Below are 25,090 nucleotides of genomic sequence, written 5' to 3'. Positions count from 1 at the left end.
TCATTCTGAGGTAGTAAAGCTTTTAGCATTATTTTTATTGTCATTTTGTCCATCATTGTTTAAGTTTCATTGTCCCTTGAAACCTACAATCTCAAGCTGCATTTAGTGTTTCTGAATATCTGTAGCAGCCTATATAATGTTACAATCGTTTTAATGATCTTACTCTCCTTAAATAAAAGAAGCTAAAAGTAAGATATGAAAATAGTAAGAGGGCAAAACATGGTGAAAAAAAACAACAAAAAGGATTTCCCATATAAAAACCTGGAAGCTTTAATTCACACCAATAAACGTATAAAATAAAAGAAAAACATATTGTGTTCTGACAAAAAAAACAAGAAGAAAGAAAACTACTTGGTAAATTTATTTTAAAAAAACGTGAAGACATTAGTTTCAGAAAGATTTAACAATTTTTTTGTAAAATAACAGCAACAAATCATTTTCTTGTCAGCTTGAGGCTTCCTGTCTGCACGCGCTGTCTGCTGTCGCAGCTGTACGTCACGGTGACGTAGAATCTGCTGATTGGCTGTAGTGCAGGGCGGAAGTGCGTGTACGCCCCACCAGAGGGCTGACAACAAAACAACACGAGCAGAGACAGGTGAGTATCACAATACCGTGAACTCCTTTTATTGCTCGCGGTTCGTTGTCGGAGCGGCTGCGTGAGCTGTATGCGTGAGACCGGTCGGCGGGCGAACAAACGGCTAGCTTTGCTGACATTGAGGGCGTAGAGCAGTGAGGTGTCCTTGTTGCTGATGTCATGTGTGTGAGCTGTTATGTAACAGACAGCAGCAGTGAGGGACCATCACCATGCAGATAGATACTACAACCTGCTGCTGTGCTGTTGTTTTTGCTGCAGTCATGCCGCACAGATTCCCAGCAGTTTTTCTTAGCTAATTAGAAAGACAACGCGATGGTTTCGCTTTTCCTGATGATAAACAAACGTTCTCAAGGACAACAGCAGTGATCATTGCTCATCCGTGCTAGTAGTAAACCTGTCATTACAAATATGTCTTATGTCTTTTCACGTTTACATTCTTCTTTTAAATTTTAACACAAGTAAACATACTAGAGAAAATAAGATAATCTATAATTTATAGCCATGTTGGTTTGCTTAGCTTAGCATTTTAGATTAGGACAAATACTTGTCGTTTATATTCATTTTCTGCTAAGAAAGCTGCTTTAAATGACAGCAGATGAGATCATCATACCATCAAAAGAATGGAGAAACATAATACAGACAGGAGCTGCTATGTTGGCTTAGCTCTCGGGCTGCATACGAGAAAAACTCACTATGTGCGATATTTGTGATCATTATGAATGATGACGATATCAGAATCATTTATTGACATTATAATAGCAAATTGCAATGGAATTTTGATCAGCTCTGGGAAATATAGGGATACAGAAGGCATCAATGTGCAAAGATACACGTGATGCATGAGCAGTTAGCAAAACAAAAAACATTTTTTTTTAATTTAACCTTTATTTAACCAGGTAAGCCATTAAGAACATGTTCTAATTTACAATAAAGACAACTAATACATTGTTTCCATTTCACTGTAATGGTTTTATTTAAATGAAAGTCAACATATCTTAAATTGAACTTCAAATGACCTCTCGTCTTCACATGAGGCAGGAATCTAACATTAAAGGGCTGCTTTTCATTGGTGAAATATTTAAAAAGCTCTGTTTGATTCACCTGCTATGAGATTGTATTCACATGTATATAAACACTAAAGGTAACCATTTATCCCATAAACTGGGATAACTGATGATGTAAATATATGTAGTCCAAGAAATGTCTTTTTTATCTCCTGTTGTAAATAATATTTGATTAAAACTTCTAGCTTTTCCCACAATAACATAATTTACATGTTTTTCTTAAATTCATTTGTCTCTCATGTTACCAAGAATATAATTATTAACGATATATACAATTAGCTAACCCTATATTATCGGTTCTTTGTGCTGACTGTTTTAATTGAAAAGTGTCAACACAAATGTGTTTAGAAATCCCATTTGCTGTCAAAATGAACGGATGTGTAAAAAGCATGGGAATAATAAATGTCATTTTTGTATAAGTACAAGCTACTTTACTTTTGAGGACCTTGTCTTTTATAGAGTGTTAGTTTGTCTTTTCATACAAAATGATTTTGCTCTAGGCTCTTCAGCATTTGCTTCCTTTTTGAAAATATTATGTTTTTTCATAAAAGACAACATAGACACCATATCTAATCCAGACAACAATGTTACAGTTTATGCTAATTTGGCGGTCACTGCAGATTTTAACCGTCTTTTGCTGTGTCAGTCATTTCCAGCACTATGATGGATGAGCTGGTGCAGGACCTGGTGTCAGCTCTGGAACAGGCCTCAGAGCCGAATAAGCTGGGGGAGCTGTGGGAGGAAATGGTCCTGAGTCCACTGCAGCATCGGCGACAGATCCGACGCCGCAGGGGACGCAAGAAATTTCACGAATCCTCCCTTTATCCATTGTTTGCCAGAAGATGCTGGATTGACGCCTCGGAATCCAGTTTAGATGAAGCTAAAGACTTCAGGGAGAACTCGTCCTTCACTTTTCCTGCATCGGTGGCCAACTGCAGTGACTCTGACGACATGTCTGCTACCAACCACTGGTCATCACTTGTGGGGGGCTCAGTTAGGACGAGGCAGCCCTCTTGGCCAGAGTCTGACTCCTTCACCGAGAATAATCCAGGACGGCCACTCAGGAGGCGGAGGAAGGTGAAGCGTATGACTTCCGGGGTGACCTACAGGCTGCAGCAGAAGCTAACAGTGTCAGAGGTGGATCGCAAACAGAGGCACAGACCGCCTAAGGTACACCGTCTCTCGGGATCCAAGCGAAGATCTGGTGGCTGGATGAAGAACGAGAGACAGAGTGAAGGAGGCAGACTGCTGGGGAAGAAGTGCTGGAAAAGGAAGATGACGAAGGAGCACAGAGACGCTGCTGATGAGAACATGTCTGAAGGGTAATCTAAAATCCTTCTGGTCCTTTATGAAACATTTCCATATTTATCACTTCAAATGAATTCACATTTGTGAAACACTTTTAGCAGAAATGAGCATGTTTAAATTCAATATAATCCTTTGAACAGTTTCTTTCTAAAATTAAAATGATATCTTTTTCTATTTTAGACAGTAGCAAAGAAACAATAGAACCCTTGGTATTATTTGTATTGAAAATCCTTATTATTAGTATTCAGAAGGCCTTCAAACTAGTTCAAAAGGGGAATATCCCGATGAAGTCCCTTCTGTAGTCTTGAGCTCATATTCAAAAGTTAATAATCATCTTTGTGTCCTCTATCCTTGCGTCTGAAAGGATCACCAGGGAGCCACCTTTGATAGTTTGGCCTCCGGGCATCTCATCGCTCATTATTTCCTTTTGAAAAATATGGTCACAAATAAATACGTGACTTGGAGTGGTATTGATTTGTTTGGAGTAAATTCCAATCTTTGTTGGGGTAATTAAAGCTGTGATCCCTGGTGGTGTCGAAGTGCGTAGTCTCGCATAGATTTAACCCAGAAAGCCAAAATTGAATCTCAAACTTTTAAAAGAAAACATCACATCATCGTAAAGCATGAAAGGTTTTATTTAAACAAATTATAAGCCAGTAATGACCAGTTTTTTTTTTTTCAAATATGCAGTTACACTGTATATGAAGTATAGAAAAAGACAAATACTCTATATACAGTCGGTCAGTCACATCTTAACATTTTGGTTTTTTTAGCTTTGACCACCTAGTTTAAAGGATTTCCACTGCTTAGCCCATTATCTGGTAATCACATAAAACACAGGGGAAAAAACACTTAAAGAAAGCCATAATGGGACAGAGAAACCTTTACATCTTCTGGTTTAATTTGTGCTGACCTCTCCAGCCTCTAAACGGCACTTGTTTTCTTACTTTATGGAAAAATCAATAGCCGTTCTGACAGAAAACAGCTCCGGAGAAGAAATAAATGGGAGCGCCATGGCACGCTGTCAATCATTTCTTACTTACCCAACGCCAACACTCTTGATTGCTGCTTAGTAGACTGCCACTCTGTACTGAGGGCAGAACAATCTGGGGGTTAAGCCTTGTGGAGGGAAGGGATGTGAACAAATGTCAGCGGTGATGAGGGGTCCACAGTGGTACAACAGCAGTATTTTTACTCAAAGAGTGAATGGTCCATTAGATGTCAGACACAGACGCCGCGTTTCGGAATCACTTTTTTGGTCTTTGCTCATTCCGTGAACCTTTTTCATTTGGAGTTTGAAAACTGTGCCCCCTCCTCAAGGTCACTCCCCTTATGTTCGCTCTGCGCGGAGCGTTGCCTTCAGCCACCCAAGTGCAAGGAGAGCAGATGCTGGAGCTCCAGTTGGGTTTCACATCCTTGATTAGACCTGGCTCAGCCTGCTGGCGCCGAGGCCACCTGGCACCCAGGCTGGCCCGTCGAGCAGGCCTCACCTGTGGGTAGTGGTCGCCCCGTGCCCGGCCTCTGTCTCCAGCTGTTTGCTGTTTCTGTTGACTTCTTAGGGGGAAACAAAAAATCCACTCCAAGCTCCTTCAGCTGTATCTTGCTGTAGTCTGGATTTGGAGAAGTTTTTTGGAAGGCACTGGAGCTTTTGTTGAAGTTAATTTTCATAAATCTCTGAGACAAATCCAATTACTGCAGCTCAGGGAGGGTGGGATAACCTTATAATCAGGCACCCATGGAAGAGGGCATGGATTTGGGTTGGGGCGGCTTGTTTGAAGAGCCCACAGATCCATTGTTATCAGCACTTTGCCCCCCTCCAACTCTCCTCTTCTTTATTCCTCTGCAGAATGAGCCAAGGCTCAATAAATGGCGGCTTGCCTGTAATCTCTCTGCAAACTGATCTGCCTCTCCCAGGAGCTGAGGATTATATCCTAATGATTAGTGCTCATTTGGATACTGTGTTTTGCTTCACCCTTTTAGCTCCTATGGAGACATAAAGACCATGCATGGAGTTTGGTTCATCCCTAAACACTGTCATTTTTGCCCTTGCCTTTGTTTCCCTCCAAAAACCAATCATGCATTTTTCATACACGAGTCATCCTGACTGGTTGCATCAACAAGAGACAAAACCAACCATACTTGCTGACTTTTGTTATCAAATTAGCGTCAAGTCAACCTAGCATGCATTTCTTTTGAAGCCGCGGTACCTTGAGTAAGCCAGGTATTCAAACCTTGACTACAGTCAAAACCTTTTGCGATGACACCACAGCATCACATGGAGATAAAGTATACCAGAACAGCTGCTGCCATGACTCAACTTTCAAATGAATGCTGTGGGTGATAAAAATGTCCCCTGTAGCTTATCTTAGTTCTAAATTAAAACAGAAAAATAACGCAACTTCACATCCGCCTTGAAAATTCTATTTGGTAGAGGTGATTAGATATGCTTCCATGTGCAAAAAGTCTTTAAGAGGATGTTCTCTCATGCAAAGCAGATATAAGAGTTTTTTTTAAAATGCATATAGGTCAAGGTCTCCAAACATGCAACAAAAAAAGTTGAAAGTTTATCAATAAATTCATTACAGACCATTTCTGCAGCAAAAAAGATTAAAATAATATCTTTTTGTCTTTAAGCTATTGAGGTCGTCTTTTTTCAGTTACTGGGTGTTCTAAGTGGACTGCAAAAGCTGCAATGCTGTATTCAGCAAAATCTGCACGCTTTTATTCTATTCTATCGCAATTACAGTAAGGCATTTACAGCATTAAGATCTGTGCAAAATGTACTTTCTGCTAAGAGTGACTGATAGGCCAGGACAGTCCAAGATGCTAGTTTTTACATGAATAGGTTGCAGTTTAAGAAAGAAATTATCTTTGATCCCACGAAAAATAAGAATATCAATTGTATTTATCAATTATTAGGTGGTGTTTAGTATAAACAGTCTCATACCTGTCAAACCCTGGTTTAAGGGATTTCACTTCACTTTTTTAATGTGGATTAAATAACAAATTATTGTTAATTTGTCTGATTTCTCTGCACACATTCTATCTAATTAGCTGCAAAAGCATTTTTTATACTGCTCATCTGAAATGAACAGCTTGTTAGTTTGTGATCTAGCTTGTGTCCTCTGCTGGTAGTGGAGAGCGTGCGTCCCACATTAGATCTCATATGTCCAGAGATGGGTTATTTCAGAGTGATCTAGAGAATCAGTCTTAGGAGACAGAATTTAGGGGGTTGGATGGGGGTGGCAGGACAGTTCGGGTCTGCGAGGTTAAGCCAGACGTCTTCCAGATTCCCCAGAGTGGCCTGCTTCCCTCTCACATCTGCTTCTTGTGGTTGTTCAGGGAGATGATGGAGGACCATCTGGCCAGGGGTTGCACATGGACGTTTGCCTGATCCTGCCATTACTTGGAGGCTTGTGCAATATGGCAAAGCACTGGATCAGCGTCTATCTGACCCTCCAGCCTTTTCCCTTTAAGCAAGGTCAGGGATGATAAACAGGAAGCGGATTAAAATGCATTTAAGACAAATGAGCTTTCTTTCGTCTGTATGGTGATTGGTCTCGTTTGAAAGGAAATATGCTGACTTTCACATCAACAAATCCTCTAACCTTTTGTGAATTATTTTTGGACCAAACAGTGGTTTTAAATGATTTCAAAACGTCAGAATAATATGTAAAGATTATGAGTCTGACAGCTCTTGTTTATATGCCACCCTTAAATTCTTCAAAGGTCCCGCTCTCCAGCGGCTGAGGTGTGAGAAAGACAGTGAAACCTGCAGCCAGATGAGCGGCAGGGGCACAGAGAGCACGGAGGGAATGGATTAGGGCTTCGCCTGAGGGCGTGTGTGTGCGAGGGGGGGCAGCCGCCGAGCATTAGAGGCAGTCCGGACAGCAGATGTCGTCCGGTTGTTGTGTGGAAGCGGTGGCATGTCTGTGGGTCGGTGTGTGTGAGGGGCACACCCAGAGGGAGGGGCAGGCAGGGGAATGTGTTTCTCTGCTGCTGTCATCCTTCACAACGCAAGCCAGATTAGATTGGAGCTGACAGCGGAGGATATTCAATTAGATTGTTCATGTCACTCAGTGGCTTCGATCAGAGTCTCTCCTGATGCCTTTGTGTTTGCCGTCGCAACAAGGGAAAAAAAAAAAAACGCAGCACACTCTGTCTTTTTGTGTCATTTCCATTTACGCTGACCTCCAGCTCCCATCTTCTTCATTATTTTATTATTGAATGCTACATGTTAAATATTGACATTACAGGGGCATGTAAATGTTTGATTTACATTGTTCACTTTTCAGATGTTCTAACATTGTCTGACCTCAAGAGCCCATCAGCTTTGAGATGACAAATCAAAGCAGAGTTCTTCATCGTCGAATGTCATTGATAATTAAGAAGCGGGTCACTTAGAAAGGGTCTGGGTTTTTTTTGGTTTGCAGGGAAACCAGCAGTACCTGCAGCAGTGACCCAGGCCTGTTCACCAATGATGAAGGAAGACAAGGTAAAATGCTCTACAGTCGATTAGATTTGGACCATTCGCAGCTCACAGGAAAAACCTTTCCTTCCATGTAGTGGAAGATGACACATTGTCAAGTTGGACAGTGCTCTGATCAGCCAGGGGAATGCTGAGTCGAAGGAGGGATGCTTGGCTTCAGTGGGCTGGTTGCCGGGCACCCAGGCGACTCTAATAAGACGTTGTCATGTCGTGGTAATGAGCGCTGAAGCCTTTGGTAATCTCATTAGCCATGGTGGGCCCAGGCGCACTCTGATTTAACAGTTGTCACTACACCTTGACTGTGAGAGGCATGGTTCCTGTGTGTGCTCCGCTGACTGACAGGTCGAAAAGGCTTTTCACAGTCTGGGGAGGAAACTGTGTCTGGAGGAAAACATCTTCTGCACAATAAAATCCCAACTGTTAAAATTTCACACACCGTTAATGAATGAGCTTGCTATTTATTTAAAAGTCACGATTTGTGTTGATTGAATACATCTAAATAGCACTTAGTGAATTTAATTTTAAAGATAAGCAATTTAGCTTGAGTGTTACACCAGGAGTACTGGAGCTATAGCAAGGAGCATGCTACCCATAACACCCTAATACTGCATTCATATTTGCAGGTGATGATGAGCAGAGCGACTGGTTCTTCGAAGGGGACTGTGGAGTTGGGACGGGGGTTGCTGGCTTGTTGCCCAACTGGGACTCTGACAACCAGCTCTCCCTGGAGGAAAGACATGCTTCTCCAAAATTCCTGCAGGCTTCAAGGCTCTCTGACAGAGGTTTCACAGGCTGTCCTTTCCTTAATGCAAAATATTAATCAATATACTTAGGGTCATGTGATTGCAGAAGTTAATTTAGAGTGGCAAAAAATGCTCTGACACAAATATATATTTGTTGTTAGTGGGAAATCAACTAAGACATTTTTCAGACTATAGAATAAGTATTTTATGAATTGAAACCATCTACAGGACTACAATATTGAACCAAACAATATTGATGGTTCTGGAATTTTGTTTTTTTTCTCAATCTTTCCGTTTTATTATGTCCAATGCAGTTTAGGGTAAAGAGTAGACCATCTGAATTGATGGATTTTATTTTCAATCCAAAAATGTTGATTCTGATTTTTAGACTTCTGAGAATTTACAGTTTGGGGTATTTTTGTGTGTGGGATGAGCTTCAGCAAATTACAGCACAAGTTTATGGGAAAGTATACTTTGATATGACAGCACAAGTCTGACTAATATTTAGCCCCTAAATGTCTGTGTATGCCATTCATGAATATGCTTTTAGGGGAAAGATAGTCTCAATACCCAGATTTGGACTTTTATAGGTTTGGTAAAACATCTTAGTAAGTTGTTTTGTACCTTTTCAGGGTATCATTCTCGTGTCAAACCTAGTTCATCGGCTTGCTGTATCAGGAGGGACCGGAGGCGGCATCCCAGGAAGGTTTGAGAATGCTTAAGTTTTCTTTAGTGTTACTCCAAGTGCTGCCCAAAAATTAAATGTTTTCCTTTTGTTTTTATGTATTGTCCTTGAAACAGGATAACAACATGCCAGTATTTGTAGAAAGACTGAGACACTTCTCCCAAGATCCTTTGCAGCGAGAGTAAGTACTCGAAGGCTGTTTCTTGACAAAGCTTTCCAAAATCCATTTGTTTCCTTAAAAACTTGATTTTCTCTTTCTAGCTTTTGGCTGCCTTCCGTTGGAAAACGAGGACGAAGCCAGGTATTCATCTAAAGCACTCCTTCTTAATTCTCATTAATAAGTGATAAAATCTAAATAGTGCTTAAACCTTTCATTTGCAGTTGAAGCCTTTCTGCCCCATACCAGTGTGTCCTGTAGACGTGATGTCAGAGGGCCCTCATCTCAGATGTTCTTCTGTCTTCAGAAACAGGTACATGAAGCGACATGTTAGTTAAACCAAGTAGCTTCTTAGCGGTTTATTAGAGACAGTCTTCAGCCATGTCTGTCCAAACAGGTTAGACAGAAGGTCAGGAGGAAGGTCAAGGACAGGAGCTCTCTGGGCCCACCAGAGCTCAATATTTCAAAGATCTGCTCTGAAAAGTTCTTTTAAGCCAGTGATGTCAAACGCAAATAAACATTAAGCTCATTTTTTTTCAAAAATTGCATGAATAAATGACTGTTCTGGTTAATTGTTTATTAAGAAGTTGAAAATAGCCTTTTGTATAAGTTCAACCTGAAATTAAGAAAGCCTGCAAAACCATAACAACATTAAACATAAATTGGGTAATTTGTAGTGATCAGGCCAAACTTTCACCTGCTTTAATCCAATAGGACTTCACGCCAAATCAAATTAGTTTTTGTTCCCTTGTTTATTGTGGGAATCACGTTCTAAAAATAACCCGCAATAGGTGACATGCATAGATGCTTTAAAGGGCCTTTATCGTGCTTTTCTTAAACCTTTCAGGCTAGACTATATCCATCTATATGATAATATATTACCTTTGGCACAGTAAAGAACAATTTTTTAATGAAATATTGGTTATTTCCTACCAGGAAGTAACACACTCTATCCCTGAGGCACCGCATTTTGCTCCTTGTGGGTGCCGCCCATTTCATGACGTCATCCTTGAGCCGGCCTCTGCAGCATTTCTGCGTTTCATGCACGAAAGCGAACAACATCTGAACTTTTGCATTGATTTACATATTGTGCATATAAAAATAAACGGGTTGTGCCGGCAGCTCTAACGCCATTTGGAAGGGGCTGTTCCTCACTTTCATGTGTATAATTGCAATAACCCGCTCGTTTTCGTGGGTTGGGAGGGGTTGGCGTTTAGAGTGAGGGTTTTTAGATGACTACTCAGAAATGTGTGAATGGATCAAAATATTACCTTTGGGGTTGTTTTTTTGTGAGGAATTAACATTATGATACACTTCAAAGCTCAAAAAGTTGATTTTTAATGATATAAGCCCTTTAAGGATATGATAACCCCTCACTATACACTAAATACACAAACATTTTCACACGTGTCTCTGTTGTTTTAACTCTCAAAGCTCAAACTGTAACAGAAAAAGTAAGTCCAAAATCATAGAATGGAACCAAAGATCCACTTGCTATTGAAGAATCATGTAAAAGTGGGAACCTGAACGCATTCTGTACAGGAGCTGTGGCACGGAGGAGTTTGATTAACATCATCAACAGCCATTCCAGACGTGAAACCGTTTAACAGTGCTGTTATAAGATAAAAAATCAAAAAAAGCATGCAAAATTAAACTGAAAAATATGCGCAAGACTGCAAAAAATGAACTGCAATATAGTGAAGAAACACTGTATATGCATCAACACTGATGAGGCTGCTTGGATAAAGGGCAAAAAGAAGACAATAAATGCCAATGCCATGACTCCGCTTCAGGACATGTGCAGGAAGTCGATGCTTTGGACGGATCAAATTAGTAAATTCCCTAAATGTATTTGAGCGAAAATCTTGGCTAGCTGAATAATAAATGTACATAGATCGACAGGTTCATAGTTTGTGTTTGGAAGAAACTTAATTTGATTTAATTTTTTGATTTAATTAATTTGAAATAATACCCTACTCTTTGCATTTTCATGAAATATTGTTGATGTTTGAGCTCATTGAGCTTTAATGAACTGAAGTTAAAGCCACTATTCAAATTTTTTTTTAACTCTGTTAGTTTTCAAGGACAGGGCCTTCAAAAAACTTTATTTGTTTCAGATTTAAATCCCCACAATTGTGGGAATGCACGGGAACATGAAAAAAAAAATCTAGAAGATATTTGTCAAAGCAGCGCACTGCTCTCAGTCATCCCAGGAACCTCTGGATCTACATGGGGCTTGTTAAAAAAACAGAGCGGCCCTTTTGGCCTCAAGACTGTGGGATTCCTCATTGTGTTGTTCCTACTTTGCCTATTTATGGTGCATTCTTAATTTAGTTTCACACAGACTCCCTCTCAGGAACTCTCTCTTGGGTAATTTTCACAGCACTCCAGCATTTCTTGATGATGGGCAAAAACACAACTGCTACGAAAAGCCCCCCGACTTCTTAGGGCTTTCTTTTCTAAACTGGCCCTTTCTTCTCTACCTGAAAGGTTCCTTCAGATTCCAGTTTAAGGCATTGTGAATACTAATTTCTTCTATTAAAAAGCCCTCATATCCCTGCCATGCTCTCATTTGAATAACTGACTCGGGGGAGATCTCTTAATTCCTTTATAGTGGGATTCAAGACCCTTCACTTCAAAAAGTATAAATCATACTCCCAAATGAATGAGGGAGAGAGAGAGGGGGGGTTGATGAGAGAGCTTCTGATGTGTTCCGTTGGACGCCACGAGCTGAATCTATCTCCCCGAGCTGTTCAAATCCAATCTCCAGTGAGCTGGCTGCTTTGTCCTCACGACCCAGCACAGCACTCATGCACTCTCCTGGTTCATCCAAGTTCAGCTGCATACAAACAAACGATTGTTCCTTGAAAGAAATTATAAAGGAAAATCTTCACCTACAAAATTGAAAATATTCATTTTGACTTGTTTTTAATTTCATTGTTATTTCGAGGTAGCTTAATATTTTCCTCAAACATTTTTTTAAAAGAAAAAACTAATTAAAAAAGTAGATTAAGGCCTTATGTAATCTCCCTTTCAATGTATAGATTGTTTCTTGACTGTCCAGTTTTCTCCAATAGTATAAGAATACAAATAAACTAGATTGAGTCCCAAGTACAAAATGCCTCAAATAGGAAGACAGTTTCCTTTTACTTTAAGGACAGCATTTTGACACTAGGTTAAGGTTAAAATTTAGAACAAAGTAACAAATTTTATGTTCCTCCTTGCTTTTTATTATTATTATTTTTACCAGCCCTCAAAACTGCACAGTAAATATGGTAATTGTCTTTTGTGTTGGAGATTTCCGTCTTGATTGGCCTTGTTAGGTCTACATGAGCCATGTTAACCATGTTCCAACAAGTGTTTTTGTTTGGTGGTTCCACATATTTATTCACTTTCAGAAAAGTTTTTGTGAAATCTTATCCTGCCATGTTAGTTTTGGTGAGTAAGTTAAAAAATTGGCCATAAAAAGCTGTAAATCAGCTGTTTGGACACTAGTGGGTCACATGATCTCCAGTTTTATCCATCTTTATTTACCGTCAGTGTGTGTGACCCAAACATACTGATAACAATATGGAAAAACAAAGCAGCAACTAGGGAAGAACAGAAAAAATACTAGAGAAATAACATTTTGCCGCATAAGACAATAGAATTATTAGTAGCTGCTAGCTGTGAAATATTAGAACAGTTCAACCTGCTGTTTTTGTCAACCGTCTCTTCCTCTGATTATTAACTTTCTCCGTGTGTGTATCTGTGAATCCGGATGCAGTTTAGACCAAGTTCTTTTTATTTATTTTTTTGCTTTAAATTTTCATCTGTACCAGGACGAGAGATGATGACTTTTTTTTGTATCAATATTTTTTAATTCCCTTGTACCTGAGACTTGCTGTATTTGGCTGAAAAATGCTCGGGGGCCGAGAGGCGCGTTAAAATGCATAACTATCTCCCACCTGAGCCGGGCAGCGGCAGCTTTTATCTATTGACTTATTTATTTCTAAATGACACTCGCGCTGTGAGATAAATCATAGTCTAACGCCACTCTATACCCAGTTTTCATTTTAATTGTAAGATCACAGTGTCAGCAGTTAGTATATTGGTGTGAGTGGCCTATTGATTATTGATTTGGAGCTATTGATTATGTCCCCTGGAGACCCTAATCCTTTTTGATTCATTTGAATACCTCTATTAATCTTGAGATCCTCCTCACACCTGAAGCACCATGTATCCTAATGAAAATAGATGGCCACTTTGTAAGTGCAAATTTTCACTCTTCTTCTTTTTTTGATTTATTTTTGTTTAATTGAGGTATTTGGTTTTGGACGTAGGCACCAAAATTACAATTGACCTAGTGTCAGTGCTGCTTTGCACTGCACCCAAAGGGACTTGGTTGCATTTAAAAGTGTCTCATTTGACCTGAAAAATCCATCCTGGATGCTTTTTTTTTTCTCTTTGTGTCCTTGTGTCTTTGATAAAATTTACTTGGTGACAATCTTCACTCCTTCTTGCTCGATTCTTTCTTTGTGCATCGCCTCAAAGTCAAGCTTTGATTTCTTAACAAACTTTCAGTGAGTTTGGGCGCAAACATCTGTCAAGCTGTGAAAGCTGGAGAAGTAACAGATGTTAACGAACGACGATGCATATTTTTATTTTTTTTTTGTCTACTCTGCATTCTTATAAGAAGCCCTTCACTTCCTGCTCTGGTTAATGAGCCAGCTGATAGTATTCTGGTGTTTGATTAGCATTGTGCTGTGTGCCTCAGTGGGCTTCATGGATGCTCTGTAACACTGAAAGGTTCTCCTTCAAGAGACCAGACACCCCTGTACGTCATATTCCTAAAGCATAGGGAAAAATGGTGGGATGGACCTCCCTGCAGTAAGAGAAAATGCGTTTGGTTATAGCTGTTAATACCACAGGTGTGTGTCCTGAAATAATGCCATGTTTAAATGTGGATCGATTTGGAATTAAAAAGTTAGTTTGCAGAGATTTACTGTGGGGAGTTTAATGTCTGAGCTCTTTATCAGGGGAGCAAATGGCTGGTTATGTGCTGTTCGACAGAGGTACAATTGAGGGATCGATAGACGCATGATTTACTAACTGGAGTACAGGTAATCAATAAGTATAAAGGTAAATGAAATATGCATTACTGGGATTTTATTAGAGAAGGGTAGCAGGGAGAAAATAACGGTCAGGCCATTTATTTTTATATCTATTGATTATACAACATAGGGACTTTGCTCAAAGTGTGCCCTGAACAGCTCTCAACACCCAGCGCCCGCATACCTGCCATGTAATTTATGGGCACTGAGGTCATGGAACACACTTCCAGTTAAAGAGCTGGCCTGGCGGGGGCTCATTGTAGCATGTGTCTGTCAGGGCTGGGAGCTTATGCAGCTCACCATCAGAGAAGGAAGGTTTCTCTGGACACTCCTTTGCTATTTAACACTCATTCATTCACTTTAAAGACAAATGATGGATTTCAACCATGTTTAAATGAAACATAGCCCTTTAGCTATCTAAGAGGAGTCGTAACACAATGTTTGACCATCAAGTCTTCTATTCACCCACTTGCACCTGCACCTCCTCTGATTCACAGCGTACAGACAGCGCTGATTACATCCGTCCCTTCCATGTCCATGTGACAGGCCAGACCTTGACCCAAACTTTACATCTCATAAGTCTGGGCCATTCAGCCTGTGGTGGGGGCTCTTTCTATTTCAGGCCTGCGAACAAGTGACAAACATGAAGGATAGAGCAGGTGTCATTTGTTTATGTAAACTCTGCAATGGATAAAGCTCACCTTTTCTTTATACTCGAGTCGTTTTTGTTGAGAAGTGTAAAAACTTTTGTTTGTTAGTCCTCCTTAACTGTTAGAAATTGTCATTATTATGTCGTAGGAAATGTTTTTATAACTCTTCATCTTTGTCCATTTAGGTCAACTGGTGTTGCTCCAGGATTTCTGCACACGATAGACACCCAGAGGAGGAGGGAGACAGATGCTGGGTGCATCTCATCAGGTAACAGCGTTTACACATTCACAAATCCACAAATCCACACAAAGCTTCAGGGATGTTTATATATTTAACTGTACAAGTCCGACATTTTCTGCAGATCTCACAAAAAGTTTCTCGAATTGACCATTTTCACAAATTTTTAAACAAGTTGACATGGAATTCAGTGCTGGACCTAATTCTGTGGGTTTACATTTTCTATTGTTGTACCTTTTGACAGTAAAAAAAGTCACAAATGGACATACTGTTACTTTTTTTCTTAGCTTTGATGTTTTATCTTTATTCTTTCTTGTTAAGATTGTTTTCCAAAAAAGCAGTCAAAGCAAACTGTTGGTTTCAGGGCTGGATGTAAAAAAAAAGGAAGAGTGGAAAATGACCCCTCAAACCAGAGCTGTTGCCGGCAATAGAAAATAACACGTCCTTCACACTACCATAAGTCTTCAACCGTTTATGCAATTAATGTAATTCCAACTGAATCTGAAGCGGAGAAAAGCATCTTCACTACCGTAAAGCATTTTAGCACATTTCACTTTTCATTGCATCAATATCCGTTGGTTTTCATAAAGTGTTACATATCAGTGGAAAGCTGCTTTTCTCATCTTTAGATTCTGTTGGAATTACGTTCATTGCATAAACAGTTGAAGAGTTACAGTAATTTGAAGAACGTCAACACTGGAGCTACAGCTTCTGTGTTAAAACGTTTATTAGGATTTATTTTTAATGATTGAGTCTTTATACGGTTCGACAATTTTGAAAGAATTTGTATTAAACCTTGGTTTCCGACTTATTTAACTAAATTATAATGTTAGGATATTATGAATAATTTGTAAAACGTGTCAGGTTTAAGTATTCATTTAGTTTAGCAAACTTTTCATTGAATGCAATGACCTTTAAACTCCCCTTTGGAAGAAAAAATATTTTATCCTAAAGTGAATTAAACTTATATTCTGAGAAAGATATCATAGCAAGGACTTAACACAGATCATCACTGAAGGTCCTGATAAAGTTATCTGGCATCATTTTTAACATCCAGACTCAGTGTTTTGGTGCTTTTAAGCTTTGTTCACTAAATGTTACGTCACAGCAACCTCGAACAAAAGAAAACTGCAAAGCTGATGGTGGAATTTCTCTGTCTTTTGGAAGATGTGCTCTCTAAAACTGGGACTGTAAAAATTAGCTTTTTATTGACAAAGTTATCGTTGAAATATTATGCTACAAGGTAAAGTTTAGCCCTAAAGTTGTGCTGCTATACTTGAAACCTTCCTGTGTGAAGAAGAAGACACCAGAAGACAGCAAGTATGTGTGTTAAACTAGCGTAGCTGCCTTTTTCCATTAGACAGATGGCTCTGGGCCTTATGTCTTCACCAGATTGAAATCTGAATTGGTTTGTCCACTTCTTCTTCTCCGTCCCCTCTCTGTGCGCGGCTGCTGCATCCGCTGCTTGTCATTTAAATAACAAATGCTGGTAGTTCCCTGATTTAGTGAGGGCTGCGAGCCTCTGATGTATATTAATACTGCTGCACACTGTTCTGTACCGGGGTCCATCATTCATTTGGATAAAAGAGGTGGAATTTGAAAACAGCCAATGCTTTACTTGGATACAGATTGCATCCATTTATTGCACTGAGTGATGGAGCAGCCGGTAACTCTGTCCTTCACCTTTCCAGCCCTGAACCGCTTCCCATAAAAGTAAAGAAAGGATTCACCTCCTGGCCCCTAAGGAGCCCTCATATTCAACATAAGTAACAAGGGGCAGCCCTCGGTTTGTTGGCGGCTACAGGAGCAGTGCAGTGTTCAGCACAATGGAATACATGTATATTCCCTCCACAAATTTGTGATATTTGCATTACAGTTTAGATTAATTCAAAGGTACTGTGGATTATTTGGTACATATAATCTGGTGGATGTTTTAAAAAGAGAGCTTTTCATTTGCACGGACTCGTTTTCTTTTCTTTTTTTTTTCTTCTTGCTTCTGGAGTCTGGTGCCCCCTGTCCACCATGATTTATCATGCAGCCCATGTCATCCAATGTCGGTTTCTGCAGCTGCAACTGCTCTGTATAAATCTTTACTTTGGCAGCCCGCTGCACCATGTCTCTCCTCGGTAATCTCACTACCGCCAGGCGACGCGTATTCACTCTGACGAGCTCTCACACTCCTCCTGTAAGGATTCTGCTTGCCTGCCATTCTGACAGAAAGGTGCACGGGGCCAAAATCAGATTCTGTGATTTACTGAGTGGAGTGGTTTCCTGGTAGACATCTTGTTTGCATGGAAAGATTGTTCTTTGCATTCAGCAGAAAGAGCAGCATGTTGCTTTTAGTGAACACGACAGCTGAGTCTCTGAGTTAGCCGGAGGAAGTGGATTGTTGTATGCGTTAGTGGTTGATTTGAAACTCTGTAATCAGGAGTGAAAATGGTCCACGGCCTCTGGGGCTCTATGGGGAATTACTGAGACGGTACCCAGCTGTTGCTTTGTCTTCTTTCTTTACCCTCTTAGCACCTTCCCAGCAGTGCTGAAGCATGTTGTGAAAAGAAAAGGAAAAAGAAACAGCACAACTTATCAGGCCAGGTAGCTGTTTAGATTAGATGACCACTCCACTTCTCAGCCTTAAATTGACAATTTTACGCTTTTCTCCACACTATCAATCCAGAATTCCAACTCAGTCCAACAACTCTCTACTAAAAAGAACAAACCATGCTGGCCTCATGCTGTTTTATGTTTTTAAACATAATACATTTATAGATTGGAGGCATCTTTGTCAGTTTTTTCATGACTTTTTCTGAATTGCTTTAAAAAAAAAATGTAAATGTTGAAAATTATGAATTAAGAAGTATTTTTATTGCATTGACGAAGATCAAGTAGTTTAAAAGAGATTTTTAGGCGTTTGGCAGTGAATGACATAATCCGGAAAAACTTGAAGCTTAAGGTAAATCGTGTTGTCAGTGTAGTCTTTAATTCACCACATCAGGCCGTCTGTTATCTTCTGATGTTGTTTGGGTGCTTGGGTGGAGGCCTGCCCTACGGTTAGCCCACCTCGCTCTCCTCCTCCTTCTGTCTCCATGCATCTCCTTGCCTGAGCAAGACGGCTGCGTGACAGATCACCTGCGCCAGAGACCCGCCGTGTTCCTGCCCGGCGGTCCGGCCCCCTCTCATTAATGCCCAGGCTGGCGCGAGGTCCGTATGGCAGCACAAGACAAATAACGCTACCACTCAGCCATCACTTTTGCTGACAGAAATGCAGCCCACCGCACTATTTCGCCCTCTCCGTCTCAACTCCGCAACCTGCTCTTGTCCTTCAACTCCCCCTCCCATAGCTCCCCCATCCCCACCTGCACCTGCCTCTACGGTTTCACCAAACTTTCAGGGTGAGGTCCTGCTGTGGCTGGAGGCTGAGCTTAAGAGTGAAACCCACACAAGTTGGTTCCAACTGTTGCTCTGCCTTTATTTCCATTTCTGCCCTAATGACATGTTTTGATTCAGATGCCAAGGGACTCTCAAGTTAACCCAATCGCCATAAAGTCTGCTTTAAATAATCCATTTCTGCAGACTGAGAGAAACACAAAGGCTAATCATTAAAGAGCAATTCAGCCCTGTTCATTTAAGTGTGAGAATCAGCAGGCCCATTACTGTCAATGTGTAATTACCTGATTAATAAACAGGTGGAAGGAGGGGTGCTCCAGAAAGGCCTGAAATGATTGTTTTCAGAGAGCATCACATGAGAGCCGATTAAGACCGTAAGTTGGGTCCATTCAACGTCCCATTATCACCTACAATAAAAACATGTGCAGCAATTTCTGCACCGACGGAAAACCATTGCACCCTGATTCCTTTACAGACCTTGATTAAGTCCTACCAGAGTGCAGATGTTGCTGTAAAGCAATCGGTTTTTACTGTCTTTATATGTAGAAAGGTCAAAAATTGTACAAAATTATTGGTATGGTGTATTTTTGTGTCTATATCACAGATGAAATATCAGTCATTACTACCTGTCCCTATGATTTTTAATTTAAATTGACTGTCTTTAGGGGCGGAGCTACAGGGGGACAAGCGGGGGCAATTGCCCCCATAGCAAAGAGTCCCCTCCCCTCCTATTTTTGAGTCAATATTGGTATCATTATTAACAAAGATTAGGAAATCCTCAATAAGTATTTTTTAAGCATTAGAAATACCACATGCAGCTAAATGAACTGTTGTTTTGATAAAAGTAAGAATAATAAACAGTTTGAAATATGGCCTTCCACTCTGGTGTTCTCATGCCCCCCCCCCCCCCCCCCCCCCAAAAAAAAAAAAAAAAAAACAACAACAAAAGAAAATGACTGAATTGAATTATTTGGTGCTATGGGTGACATCACACTCACCCGTTCTAGTTCTCATGTTCTCACCAGCAGTAGTTTAAATAAAATAAGGGAAACCAAATTCTTTTTCTTTTTAGATACCTATTCCAGATATTTAAGGAAAATACTAATCTGCTGATTCTTTGTTTGTCTTGATGAACTTTATTGGTTCCGAATTTATTTATTTTACAAATAAATGCATTTTTTTCATAAGAAAATGCTTTCCTTTATTCATAAGTGGATCATAGAAACACGTATATAAAAATCTCTAGTGAAATTTTTCATTCAAATCAATGTTTCAATCATCATTCCTTTAAAAATCATTTTAATCATCAGTCTTGTTCTGATTATGCCCTGGATGTGAGTACCTGCAAAGCCTGTGCATGTTAATACGAAAAGAAATCTGCCTGTTGTTGCTTTTGTGCTCCTCAAGTATAAAAATCCCAGAATTTTCATCAAGTCCTTTGAATATTTTAACCTGAGTGTTTGGGTTGGATCTAAGCAACGGTTAGTCATCACCTCCTCAAGAAATATTAATCAATTATCCTGCCTGCCGGATCAGTTTGGGGAAGAAGTCATCTGGAAAGAGGCACGAGCAGACAGAAGTGGAATGAGCAAAAGCACATGCTAGTGAATGTTGTAATGCCTAATCCTTTGAGACAGGCCCAGAGCCACAATGTCACTTCAAGTTCCTGTGTCCTCTGCTGCGGGACTGCCTGCTAAACGTCTTGTGTGAGCAACGCTAACTTTTTCTATTTATCAAAGTGAAGTAAAAAGACAGGAGAACATGTCGTGGTGCCTCTGCCTTCTGTCCAATTTGGTTCTAATTTTCTTTAAAAAAAATTTGTAAGGACAAATAGGGGTGAGCAAGTTCATGGGAAAAAAGGAGTAAAGCACACACAACATTTAAAAATACAGGATTGTTTTCATCAACAAGCGTTTTTTTTAGATTTGTCTCACGTGTCTTATGTCTCATTAATATTTCACCTATTACACGGACATTACTTTAAAGTTTTACTTATGCATACCAAGAGCAGAAGGTGGATTTGAGTCTCAACTTAAATACTTTACACAAAATGTAATTTGTTGTTGTTTGTTTTGATTTCTCTGGGAAATAAAATGTTTTTCTTCTTCTCATCTGCAGCGTGCAACTTATTTCAGACGGATCGTGCAAGAGAAGAGGCAAAAGGAGGAGCAAGTAACACATCGACCTTAGAAGCTGGGAGGCTAGACACATCTCAGGTCTTCACTTCCCCTCAAATGGACAGCTCGTCTTTACACCTGGAGGACACCTGTATGAGGCCTGACATGTAAATTCTGCAGAAAAGAAGAAAAAAAATCTTCTATGCCAGAGAATGTAAAAAAGAAAAAAACTTATTACTGCACAAACTTTGAAAGAAAAGAAAAAATACAAAGCACATCATTAGTCTTCAAATCAGCATGTTTCTCCTAGATCAAGCCTGCCCAGGTAGTATATTAAGCATGACAAATGTTAATGCAATCAAGCCTTGTTAAGCACTTTGTCGTCTCGAGGAAGAAGGCAGCTTCAAGAGGCTCTTGCTTTGACTTCTCTGCTCCTCCTGTTTCTACAGGCTCCAGGCCACCTGCCACTACACAATTCAACAATTATGTCCACTCTAGTAGCACAGCACTTGTCAGCAGGAACCTCGGGTAAGCGGTCAGCAGAGGTTCAGTGTCGTCGGGGAGTCTGCTCTAGTTTACAACAATGGCTGTACGGCGGCTATCTCTGCGTCGCACGAACATCACGATGTTTAGATACCACATGCTGCTGTAGGGCTCAGAGAGCCGACCACCGGTGGTGAGCCATACAAAATACAGACTTTCTATTAGCATAGATAAAAAAAGCAAAAAAAAAGCTACAGTTGGTACAAAGCAGCTCATTAGCACAACATAGAGGGAGTGTAGTTGTGGTCTTCCGAGGGTCGCCTCTGTTCTCCTCAGGTTGCCTTCTGTATTCAGATTTTCCCCAAATGTATTTTAAGTTCAAGGCCAACTGGAAGTGTGTTTGAACAGGCTGTTTTCAGCAGGGCCGGATGGCTTGTTTTTGGAGTGCTGGAGAGAGTGGATGGTAGCCAGCAGAGAAGGAGCTGGAGAAAACAAGAGACGAAGGTCAGCCGCACTATTGTCCCCTACCCTTAGGGTATACAGTTCCCGGGTTCTCTTGCTATCCTGCAATAAAAGATCAATGGCAGCATACAGTGAAATCACACACAACAGTTTGAACAAATCTGGTTAGGAAGCAGCATTTTACAGAATAAATGTATTTGTGTAAAAATAGATAATTTAGATAATAATTATTGACGGGGTAAATTAAAAATGTAGACATAAATGGCATGCTTAAAAAATAACAGACAATAAAGAAATTACATTCCCACTCCGATTATCTTTTGATCTATTGTAAAAGCGTTTCCAGTGGTCTTTTGATCAAAATGAAACAAAAAGCTGTCATTTTCTAGGACATAGTTTCTGCAGAGCGGTAGTGAATCATTAGAAATTTGCCTCTGAATTGTGGCATTGTTGGAGCGGAGTAAACCTGCCTTCATTTCTCATCAACCCTTTGTTTACACGCTCTCCCACTAGCTTACGGCCCCTCACAACCCCAGCCTAACATTACAGGTGCAACTAAACGACTAGCAATATTGGGGATATTCAGCCGTACAGTTTTGAGCCAGATTCCAGCTAAGATGAAGGAAAAAACAAAGACTTACATGGATCTATTTGTCTGCAAGTGGATGCATCGGAATGGAGCAGAGCAGGGAGCTTGATGCCCGCCACTTGTAGTTGTTACGTAAAATAACAAAAAAAAAATGCTGTTTTATTCTTAACTTTCTTTATATATGTCCTCCATCATGGGAAAAAAGCTACAAAAAGATCTTAAAAATGACAAAAACACGATTTTCATTGGAGTGGGTCTATACGTTCCTTTTAAGGTGCCTCATAGCAGGTATTTTTAGACACTTTAAAGAGAAGAAGCACATTTAATAAAATGAGATTTACAAATTAATGTGAGCTATATGTCTGCTATAATTCACCTGAGAAAGCTTTATGTGATCACGTAGCTTTGAGGATGGCATTTATAAAGGCTGTGTGCGCACACTACTCTAAACGTATGCCTCGCACAAGACAGGCAGCTACACAAATCAGAGGTTGAGAGCCCCCCCCCCATTGTTACTGGACCACAAATGTACATTGATTAGGAAAAATCACACACACTAGGGTTCATTATACGGGAAGAAAAAAGTAGTTGAGGACTAAATTGATAGATTTTAGGAGATATACGCCCCTGAACCTGTCGACAAATATTGACTGGGTAGTGCTTTAAAGATAGCTTTGTGCTGCTGCCTCATCTGAGAGTCCGAGTTTTGGTGCCAGGGCACTGACACGGGGGAAAGACGAATCTGTTGGCATACAGTTTCTTTAGCTGCAGGAGAGAAGAACCTCACTTGCTACTATGGTAATAAGCGGTGACCATAACACAGGAATTCGGCAGGCCGGTACTACTCATATTTCATCCCAGGTAAAGATTACCTGTCAGGCTCATGGGAGATGTATTGATCTATTTTCCTTTTTCTGCCAGCAATCACCTGACAAAGGCACCTAGGAGGTGAGTGAATGAGTGATGCCTGGTCTGTCTACTCCAGCCTGGTGGCTTCTAGTGTCCACTGATGGGTGGAAAGGGGATGAGGAGAGATAACACAGTCATAAACTCTGCTTGAACTGCTTCAGTGTGCATGCAGGGCGGGCCCGGGTCACAGGTCAGTGGGGAATTCGCTTTTCGGCTCCTTTCATGGTGGCGATTGTTCCGGCCGGGATTAAAAGCAGTTGCAATGGGGTGGAAATGGTTCCTGTTGACAAATACTTTCCGTGGTTATTCATAATTGTTCACTCTGGAATTTAAAAGAGATAAAACTGATGTAAATGTCATTATTTTATAAAGAAATCCAACTTGCCCTAAACTTTCCACTCACTTTCAATTTCTTATTTCAGTGGCAGCTAAGATAAAATAAGCCTTGTTCATTGAAATGTCAATATAAATTACCCATGACTTCATATTTGTAAAATAACTGCAATTATAAAATCTGTTGTGTTTCTGATGTAGTAATTATAGATCTATTAATTTAGGATTTAGATCTGAGGACATTTACCTAATGTATGAACTGACAAGTTAGATAGTACAGTAGAGATATGTCTTTTTAATTTTTTTACTATCACATTTTTAAATTTCATTTACAGGGATTTAAATAAATCTCTGTGATATCGTGACTCTAAGGCAGCTATCCCGTTTGATACGTTGTACATATAGCATCTTATCTGGTAAGGCTGTTATCTTTATGCTAAATGGCAGGGGAAGCATGCCTAATTGCTTTGCAAATGATCTCAAGAGGATTACTCCTCCCTAAGAAAGCCTGCACGGTGTCGCCAAACGTTGGGGAGACGTTACACTAGTCAAATTGGCTTGAACCTGCGGGCCAGCGTTTTTATGTAGCAGCTCTCTGTTTTGGAATCAACAGCATTGTATTGAAATAGGTTCCACTAACAGAGGCAGTTCTGCTTTAGTCAATTATTTATGTGTTTTTACAAAGTTGAATGATGGATTTTTAAAGATGCCTTTATGTGACTGTGTGTCTATGATGTCAGAAGTATTAAAAAACAGTATCTATATACTTCATCCGTGTACAATAAAAGAGTTTGTGATCATGTGATCGTGTCCTAAACCTATGTGTGAATGAGGCAATTTTGGCTTTAAAGATCCCCTTTAAGGACTTCTCAGAGAAAATCGGCTGAAGATTTAGCAAATGGGGCTAAAAACGGTTGCCAATCTTCTGCAAATAGCAGAGGGGGACTCCTGTGGTTGCAGCATTTTTTTAAAGGAAAAACAAGGTAAAAAAGAATGTATTCTTTATTTACTAATTTATTGGTTCAAGTAGAGATTTCACTAACAAGGTTGTGGAATCAGAAAACACAGCAAGCTTCAACATTTACAAAAGTTTAGTAAATAAAGAACTTCATGGTGCCTCACAGCTGGTTCTAAGCCCGGCTGGGATCTTTCTTTGTGGAGTTTGCTTGTTCTCCTCGTGCACGTTTGGTTTTTTCTCCAGGAGTTCTGGTTCCCTCCCACAGTCCAAATATGCTTCACAGGTTCATTTGTGTCCCTGAATTGCCCCTATAGGTGTGACTGTGTGTGATTGTGTGGCCCTGCAACAGACTGGTGACCTGTTCAGGGTGTACTCAGCGATTACCCAACAGTAGCATCTGCTTGCAGGGTTCTAAAGATGGATTGATGGAAAAACCTCATGGATGATTTCAACATATTTAGAGCTCAGAGCAAAACAAATGTCACCCTTTTTTTCTTATTTACCATTTTACATTTCTTGTGTCACTTCTGATTGCAAAAAACAAAGACTACGACAATTCTGTGGAGGGCACAAAGCTTTTAAATGGTGATTACACAGATGACGGTTTAAAGGGTAGTTGGTGCATAGAACGCTCTCCATCCTGTTGTAAAGAACAGTGACAGTGCCGAATACAAATGTTAGCTCGGCTGCGGTGTGGCTGACACAGAAAATACTTCCTCAGCCGCTGAAGATTGTCAGTCGATCCCCTGCTGTTAATCTTCCAGCTGAACGCTGAGGACTGCGGTAAGTACTTTTGCCACGTGTGGAGAGTCGAAGCTATTCTCGCCGCTCAC

At 40.2% G+C, this 25,090-nt stretch overlaps 1 protein-coding gene across 3 annotated transcripts; it reads left to right on the top strand.

The window, feature by feature from the left end:
* The first annotated feature begins 264 nt into the window (after positions 1 to 264).
* On the top strand, positions 265 to 24,101 carry LOC101167332 (G patch domain-containing protein 2-like). Of its 3 annotated transcripts, XM_020713400.2 has the most exons (11): positions 265 to 595; positions 2,306 to 2,981; positions 7,401 to 7,462; positions 8,080 to 8,238; positions 8,832 to 8,905; positions 9,001 to 9,065; positions 9,146 to 9,185; positions 9,266 to 9,354; positions 14,970 to 15,052; positions 18,129 to 18,220; positions 20,525 to 24,101. In XM_020713400.2, the coding sequence occupies exons 2-10, from the start codon at positions 2,320 to 2,322 to the stop codon at positions 18,200 to 18,202; spliced, it is 1,308 nt and encodes a 435-aa protein (XP_020569059.1). In that variant the 5' UTR covers positions 265 to 595; positions 2,306 to 2,319; the 3' UTR covers positions 18,203 to 18,220; positions 20,525 to 24,101. The 3 variants fall into 3 exon arrangements, with proteins under 3 accessions (XP_020569059.1, XP_004082629.2, XP_078797100.1); XM_004082581.4 differs by lacking the exon at positions 18,129 to 18,220 and having other exon boundaries at positions 382 to 595; XM_078940974.1 differs by lacking the exons at positions 265 to 595; positions 18,129 to 18,220 and adding an exon at positions 605 to 734.
* Positions 24,102 to 25,090: the final 989 nt, after the last annotated feature.

Source organism: Oryzias latipes, chromosome 22, assembly GCF_053564925.1.
Source record: "Oryzias latipes strain Hd-rR chromosome 22, Olatipes_Hd-rR_3.1".
Taxonomy (NCBI): domain Eukaryota; kingdom Metazoa; phylum Chordata; class Actinopteri; order Beloniformes; family Adrianichthyidae; genus Oryzias; species Oryzias latipes.
This window is presented reverse-complemented; position numbering and strand designations above follow the sequence as displayed.

Excerpts from the sequence above, each read along its gene's own strand:
- LOC101167332 (XM_004082581.4), top strand. The coding sequence starts at position 2,320 with ATGATGGATGAGCTGGTGCAGGACCTGGTGTCAGCTCTGGAACAGGCC. Across the intron at positions 7,463-8,079 it reads CAATGATGAAGGAAGACAAG|GTGATGATGAGCAGAGCGAC; the intron begins GTAAAATGCTCT and ends TCATATTTGCAG. Across the intron at positions 8,906-9,000 it reads GGAGGCGGCATCCCAGGAAG|GATAACAACATGCCAGTATT; the intron begins GTTTGAGAATGC and ends TCCTTGAAACAG.